We start from the raw sequence: 8,140 nt of genomic DNA on the forward strand, positions 1-8,140 counted from the left end.
TATACACATATATACACATACACACAGATATGTGTGTATATATATATATATATATATATATATGACTGCAATAATGTAAACGAATAGATTGCTAGATAGAAATCAAACTCTGAGTGATCCAAGAACCAGACAGTCCCAGGGACCATAGAGTGAAACACTGTAGTAGTGAGATGAGAATATCTGATGAGAAGGGATCTATGTTGTCAGATCTGGTAGAGAATGTGTTGAAGGGGAACCTGGTTTTGAGGGACCAATGCTTTTTTTGTCTTTTTTTTTGGAGTGGGGAAGGCAGGGCAATTTGGAATAAGTGACTTGCCCAAAGTCACACAGGTAGTAAGTGTCAAGTGTCTGAGGCCGGATTTGAACTCAGGTTCTCCTGACTCCAGGACCGGTGCTCTATTCACGGCCACCTAGCTGCCCCTGGGCCAATTCTTAAGATGTCTAAGAGGAATGACCTAGGGATAGTATCCAGGCTCAGATACTTAGCACCACACCCAGAAATAACTGGCCGTGTAACCCTGAGCAAGTTACTTAACCCCAATTGCTTTAAAAAAAAAGATGTCTAAGAGAAGACATGAAAAGTGGAAAAGGTCTTGGACAAAATCTACATTGGATGGTGGTGTCTATCATCTATCTATCTATCTATCTATCTATCTATCTATCTATCTATCTATCTATCTATGGTAATACTGAGGTTTCATTGGGGGTGAGGGTGGTATTGAAATGACTTCATTGCAAAGACAAAAGACATTAATGAAATTTTTTTTAAATCATAAGGAATAAGGGGAGGGATATGCATCCAGAGCCCCATTTCCAGTTCCCAGACTACACAGTGGAAAGCAGAGAAAAACAATGGGAGAAATGAGTTCTCCCTTCCTTGCTTCCCAGTAGGCAGGATTCTCAGAGGACTGTTTTTCCTTCTGGTCTCTGCTTTCATATCTGGGTCACCCTTATTGGTTGGTATCTGGTCATCTTTTTCCTGGCCTCCTGAGGCTTGGGTAATAGCTGCTGTAGCCACAGTCCTGGTTTGCCTCATAGAAAACCTCAGCAGTTCTAGTTCAAGGGCAGCTGTGGCCCACAGAGGCCCGCCCAGCAATCAGTGGATCTTGGCTCCAAGGGCAGTCAATGATCACCCCAGACCCTAGCTTGGCAATCAGAAAGCCTGTCTCAAAGGCAACAGAAGGAAAGGGAAGCAGCTGGTGCCAGGCACCAGTGTACAGATCGTGTGGCGTCTTCCTTTTTAGTAGGCTCTGGACAGCACATCTTCCTCGTCCTCTTTCTGCCCGGGAGAAGATACAACAGTCTCACTTCCCAGTGTCTCATAATTCTCCCTCCTTGGAAAATTCTAGGGCCCTCAGATCCCCACAAAGATGAAAAGCAACGCCGAAATTACTACTACGCATTTTTCAAGAAATCTTGGATTTTTGATGTGTGCATGAGAGACACTGTATTGCAGGAGGGCCTTTAAGGCAGCATTTTGTGCTATCAAAGTCAACAGACAAGCCCAGTATATTCTCAATACTGCTCACTCAGTTGTGTAATTATAAAGATGTGGGCTGCTGTAGAATATCATTTGTAAAAGCTCGCTCGTTCCTTTCTCAAACCTTCATCAAGGATGTTGTGTGTGTAGCTTATTCTCATTAAAAGGAAAAAATAACCTGTAGAGATAGAAAAATAGCCAGATTCTCTTCATTGTTTTTTTTGGGGGGGGGGTGGAAGCGTGGTGAAAAATGTCAGATAATAAGGTTCGAGATTTTTTTCCAAGATCATTTCCACTTTTCATGTCTTCTCTCAGATATCTTGAGGATTGGTTGCTCAAAACTCTGTCCCCCCTCCAACACATTTTCTGTTATCATTCATTTCAATGTTCATTTCTCTGTCCATTTCCCATTTTTAACATTAGTGCCTTGTTTTTAAATATCATCAATGTCTTTTTTTGGCATTACCATAGTTTCTCCCAATGTTCTTTCCCCTCCCTCTTCCAAAGAGCTATCCCTTGGATTAATAGCATTTTTAAGACAAAAGAAGAAAAAGAATTGGGAAAAAATCAATATAACTTATCAATACATCTAAAAAGTCTGAAAATATGTGCAATGTACGACACATGGACCTCCCACCTCTACAAAGGGGTGGGGTGGGGATGCGGCCTTCTCCTATCTTTTCCGAGCCTTACTTGTTCTTTGTAATTTTGCAACATTCGTTTTTGATTTTTTGTGTGTGTTTGGTTCTTTCCATTTACATCATTGTAGACATTGTATATATGGGGTAACTAGGTTGCAAAGTGGTTAGGGAGAGCACTGAGCCAGGAGTCAGGAAAATCTGAGTTCAAATGTGACCTCAGACACTTACTAGCTGTGTGACCCTGGGCAAGTCATTTCACCTGTCTCCCTCAGTTCCTCGTCTGTAAAATAGGGACACACTGGAAAAGAAAATGGCAAACCATTCTAGTATCTTTGCCAAGAAAACACCAGGGGCAATGTCCGGGGGGTCATGTAGAGTCAGATACAACTTAACAATGGAACAACAACAACGAGCCATTGTATATATATGTTTTTAGGTTCTGCTTACTTCACTCTGCAACAATTCATAAAGCTTCTCTCTATTTATCACAGGCATAATTTCTTACAACATAGTAATACTTCTTTACATTCATGTTTAGATTTACATTCATTTAATTTGTTTAGCTATTATTCCCCAATTGATTTGTCATCTACTTTGTTTCTAATTCTTTACTATCCCCAAAAGTGCTGCTGCAAATATTTTGTTGTATGTGGGGACTTTGTTCTTATCAATGGCCTTCTTGGAGTCCTAGCCTAGTAGTAGAATCTCTGGGTCAAAGGTTATAGATGTTTTAGACTTTATTTGAAATAATTCCAAATTGTTTTCCACAATGGTTATACTGATGAACAGTTCCACCAACAACGCACCAGTGTGCCTATCTTCCCACAGCTCCTTCAACACTGACTATTTCCATCTTTGATCATCTTTGCAATGACTTATTCAAAAAGATCAGTTTGGAGTTTTTAAATTTTACATCATCATCATCATAGCATTTATATAGTGCTTTAAGGCTTGCAAAATGCTTTACAAATATTATCTCATTTTATCCTCACAGCAACTCTGGGAGGTGGGTGCTATTATGATCCCCATTTTATAAATTAGGAAACTGAGGCTGAGAAAGATTTTAGTGATTTGCCCAGGGTATGTAATGTTAATGGAATAGGAAGATCTTCCCTGTCCATTTATAGATCTATGAGATCATGTGTCCCCTTTTCCCTTGGAACAGGAGCCGTGTTCTCAGGTCTAAAGGCACACACATATTTCAACCACGAATGTCTTGCTGCTTTCACAACTGTGATACATCCTGAGTCACATAGAGACCACTGGGGGAGGAACTTGCCTAAGGGGGAGGCTTGCTTACAGGGAGGCTTGCTTGTAGGAAGACTTTCACGCCTTTTGGTACTAAGCTAATTAGACACTGATTTAGAAGGGTTGTGGTGCCTTCTGGTTCTGAAACGGTTAGTTGAAAACTATATGTACTGGGAGGTTGGCATTTTACTTTGGGGGTTTGCTTATGAAAAGGATATTTTGATTTCCTGGACAGGACTCTTAGTAGCCATTTGTTAAGGACCCCCGACTACTCAGATGTTGGTGCTCCCCCGATCCAGTGGTTCGTGGTTGTGTTACTTTGTTCAGACAATAGGAGCCTTGTCTGTTGAATCTCTGTGCTAATTTCTCTGCTTGTATTTTCTACTTATTTGTAATTAAAGTAAGATTGTTGACCCCTTTAAAAGTTATCTTTCCTTTAGCAAAGCAGATCAAAGAACTCGTGCTAGGAGGCCATCCTGGTTGTGCTGGGGTGCTTGCTAATGCACAGTACCACAACTAGTAGAATCTGAGGTAGAATTTAAACTCAGATCTTCCTGATGCCAAGTTTAACATTTAAGTCTAGCACTGTGTTGCCTAGCTCATTTTTATTTCTTTTTCTAGCTTTGTACCAATTTAGGATTTTTGCTCTAACAATTTAATGATCTGACTCTGCACAGACAGCTGATTCTGAAATGCTTCCTACACCAGTAATGAGTCTTTTCCTGTTGATTAAAATATAATTAGTTTCATGGGGGGGGGGACAACAATATTTGTTGCCAGTGGGTCTCAATTTTTTCTCCAAGAGAGTATTCATACCGTTGGGACATGAGGCTCTAAGTTATTAGCCTCTTTCATTTCTTATTCCTGATGCATGTTTCCCACCATATTTTTCTCCCACCTTCCCCATGCTTACCTTTGCATTGAAATCACCTATTATCGGCATACATGTTGATTTAATTTTGAGCGTGTTTTTGATTTCTTCATAGAATTCAACTTGCTCCTTATTCTCAGCAACAGATGTTGATGCACAAACTGCAATTATTTTCATGGTGGTTGTTTTGCGAATACTTACTATGAGCCCTGCAATGCAGGCTGACAAAAATGCCCTGTGAATTAAAGTTTCTGGTTGCCTCTGGATACACAATTAAACCAGCTTGGCCACCTCCTTCATTTGCCTCTCCCTGGAGAACCTGTGAGCCACCTGTTTATTTTGTTCCAATTTTCTTTTGCCTTCTGGCTTCATTTATAGTGAGAATGGCATGATTGATGAGATTCACTATCTTTGGTAATATGTCCAAGTGTTGGTCATTGGACGAGGAGATCACATGGAGAGTACCATTAACCAAATGAATGTTTATCGATGGTCTATGAACTGTGATTTTTAGACCCTCCAAACCTTTTTCTTACCACTCTTTCTGTATCCCCAGTGATGCAGAAGAACTGAGGCAGCACAGGCCTGAGGACCACATGTGTAGACATGCTATGTGTACAAGGCTGGGTTGGGGTTGAGAATCACCCTTCTCTCTCTCTCTTTTTTAAAGGTTTGTCTTGGGTGTTCATCTGGACCCAAGTGTGACTGCAGTGGAATAAAAGGGGAGAAGGTAAGGCCCCGGAAGGGGCTTGCTAAGTTGTTCAGAATGTCTGTCAAGACATCTGTTGATGTAATACTTTGCTCTTTGTTCTTTCTCATTTTCTTTTCTCACTTTTATTTCTTCTATTTCAAAGCATCTAGTTCTAATCAGCTGGCTGAAACACTTTTCCCTTAAACAAGTGTGAGCCTCCCCAACCACAGACTTACTTACAGATCCTTTACAGAGACATTTATGCCTGATCTTTACTTGAACAGTGAACCATGGATATGAACATGACCATGGTGGGGGAAGGGGGGAGGCTGCAAAAGCACATTAATAAACCTGACATGGAATCCCAGCTTCCCATATCATCATATGGGCTAAAATGAAGCTGCATTTCTGTATTGATGACTTTGCTATGGTCCTTGCTCAGTTTCATAAGGCAGGAAGTACAGGTTTTCTGATGGCTAGTTCTCATGCCTTTTTGCATCCTACTTCATTATTAGTAGTTGAATATTTCAAGGGTTGGTAATTTCATTAGTGTGAGTAGATACTCTATATTGGGCTGTGCGGATGCTATTAATCTTATGGGCTCCTATGTGTATCCTAAAGTTTTCTAATTTCCCTGTGGCCAGGTTAAGCTGTCCTAAGAGAGTGCTGACTACTGCTGAAAGTTGCTAACTCCATCTGTATTCCTCATGAGTCTGTCTGGACTTTACCATCTCTGTTCATTCCCCCCTTCCTTCATACTGTCCATCTGTAAAAGGTGTTTAGCAGCAGAAAATTTGCACTCTTCCAACCTGGAATTCTAATTTTCCATGAGGACCCCAGCTTCAGTGAGATAATTGAGTCTGTCCTGATGCCAGCTTATTACCTGTTTGACTTTGGACAAGATGTTTCTTCTCCCTGGACCTCAGTTTCCTCCTCTGTAAAATGAAGAGTTTGGACTGGTTGGTTTCTAAAGTATTTTTAGCTCTACACTTAGAATCCTGTGTGTGATAAAGGACAAATCACTTAGTCTTTCTGGGACTCAGTTTTCTCTTCTGTAAAATATATGAGTGGTTTGTATAAGATGGCTCTTCCAGCTCTAGATTTCAAATCCCATGATCCATTCTTATTGACAGATAAATTAGTCTGATTCTGGATTTCAGGGCAGAGAAGCAGTCATACCTACCTTTCCTCTATAGTATTTATAATATCATTGGAGCAAATAGGCAGTGCTGTAGTGGAGAGAACACCAGGCCTGAAGTCAGGAAGATGTGTTCAAATCCAGCCTCAGACACTTAACTAACTGTGTGATCCTGGGCAAGTCACCTAACTCTCTTTGCCTCAGTTTCCCCAACTGTAAAATTGGGATAATAACAGTACCCACCTTATAGGGTTGTTGTGAGGACCAAATGAGATAATCATCTTAAAATGCTTAGCACAGTGTCTGGCACATAGAAAGTACTATATAAATGTTAGCTATTGTTATTGTTGCTATTATTATAACATACAACTCTCTTAGGGGACACTAGTACCAAAACAGGGATGCATTTACTATTGTTGAGTCAAGTCAACAAGCATTTGTTAGGTAATTACTTAATAGCTAGGCACTGTGCTAAGTGCTAGGGCTACAAATACAAGCAGAAAGTTCCTGCCCTCAAGGAGCTTACAGTCTAATGAGGGAAAGAAATGAAGAAAAGGCAGTTGAAAGGGGGGAGAGGGAAGGTGCTGGCTTAGAGAGGTGGTAGAGACGGTCCAGAAAGTCAGGAGTGGAGCCTGGAAAGGACTGTTGACATGGCTGGCCTGAGCATTTTCCTTAAAATAGGCCCTGAGGACTAGTCTTGGCCTGGTTCTGTGAAATGGAGCCTCCTATATAGCTTCAAGCTTTGTGAATTGACTCTACCCAGATTCTAGATTGATTCAGAATAGACTGAGGCATGAGCTTGGGTCTCTGCATTTTAATTTTGATGTAGAGAAGAGAAACCAGAGCCTCTAATTGTACCAAGGGTCTATTAAGTGACTCTAAGTACCTGGGAACATCAGTCATGATTAGGTCAGGGAATGAACTACAACTTCTGGGGTTTGTCTTCTTTCTTCAATCCTGGACACTGTATTCAAAAATTAAAGAGTGATTCTTGCTCTTTCTCTACACCAATGCTTCTTAGTCTTGGGCCAGTGAACTCATTGTTTAAAATAGTTGTTGAGGGGCTGCTAGGTGGTGCAGTGAATGAGCACTGGCTCTGGAGTCAGGAGGACCTGAGTTCAAATCTAGTCTCAGACACTTAACACAAAACTGGCTGTGTGACCTTGGGCAAATCACTTCACCCCAAATGCCCTGCCTTTCCCCCTTCAAAAAGCAAAATACAATAAAATAAAAAAAAAATGAAATAAAATAGGTGTTGACTATATTTTAAAACAATTAGCTTCCTTTGTCATCTTTATTTTATTCATTTAAAAACATGATTCTGAGAATGGGTCCATAGGCTTCACTAAACTACCAGAGTAATCCATGACACACACACAAAAATAAAAACCCTTGGGTTCCCTCACCATCACCATTATCACAAGCATTTATAAGGTGCATCAAGGCTGGCAAAGTGTTTTACAAATATTCTATAAATTTATCTTCACAACAACCCTGGGAGGTAGGTACTTTTGGCCTCCTGTTTTTATAGATGATGAAAATTAGGTAGACAGAGATTAGATACTCAGTAAGTGTTTGAGGTTTTATTTGAACTCAGGTCTTCCTGACTCGAAGGCCCGTTTTCTGGACCACTGCTATGCCAACTAGCAGCCTATCACTTGTTTCTAGTCTAATCTTCCTGTATCACTCATCCTGAGACCATATGTATTTATTCCCCCACACATCTTTCAGTCTGGTTCAGTGGTCCTTTCCCTGTAAAAGGATTTACATTCATATTTGAAAAGTTCATTTCATATCTGATCATTTTTTTCCCTCCACAGGAAAGTACAATACTACATACACTTAGGATTTGCAATTTTTTTTGGCCACTAAAATCTTGGTCATTTTTCCAGGGCAATGGGAACTATATATACAACTCCATTGGCTGAATTAAAGTGAGAGTTATCCAGGTGTTTGGATTCCATTGTGACCTTGCTTTTCTTTCTTTTTTTCCTTCCTTCCTTCCCTTCCTTCCTTCCTTCCTTCCTTCCTTCCTTCCTTCCTTCCTTCCTTCCTTCCTTCCTTCCTTCCT

At 40.5% G+C, this 8,140-nt stretch overlaps 1 protein-coding gene across 1 annotated transcript in view; it reads left to right on the plus strand.

The window, feature by feature from the left end:
- The window catches only part of COL4A5 (collagen type IV alpha 5 chain), a 211,520-nt gene that overhangs the window by 34,577 nt on the left and 168,803 nt on the right, over positions 1-8,140 (plus strand). The window contains exon 2 of the mRNA XM_069100381.1: positions 4,911-4,970. Within this exon, the coding sequence (XP_068956482.1) occupies positions 4,911-4,970 (60 nt within the window). The remainder of the gene's footprint in view (positions 1-4,910; positions 4,971-8,140) is intronic.

Source organism: Petaurus breviceps, unplaced genomic scaffold (assembly GCF_028583685.1).
Source record: "Petaurus breviceps papuanus isolate PSGF00001 unplaced genomic scaffold, PetGlider_PUasm1.0 400, whole genome shotgun sequence".
Lineage (NCBI taxonomy): Eukaryota > Metazoa > Chordata > Mammalia > Diprotodontia > Petauridae > Petaurus > Petaurus breviceps.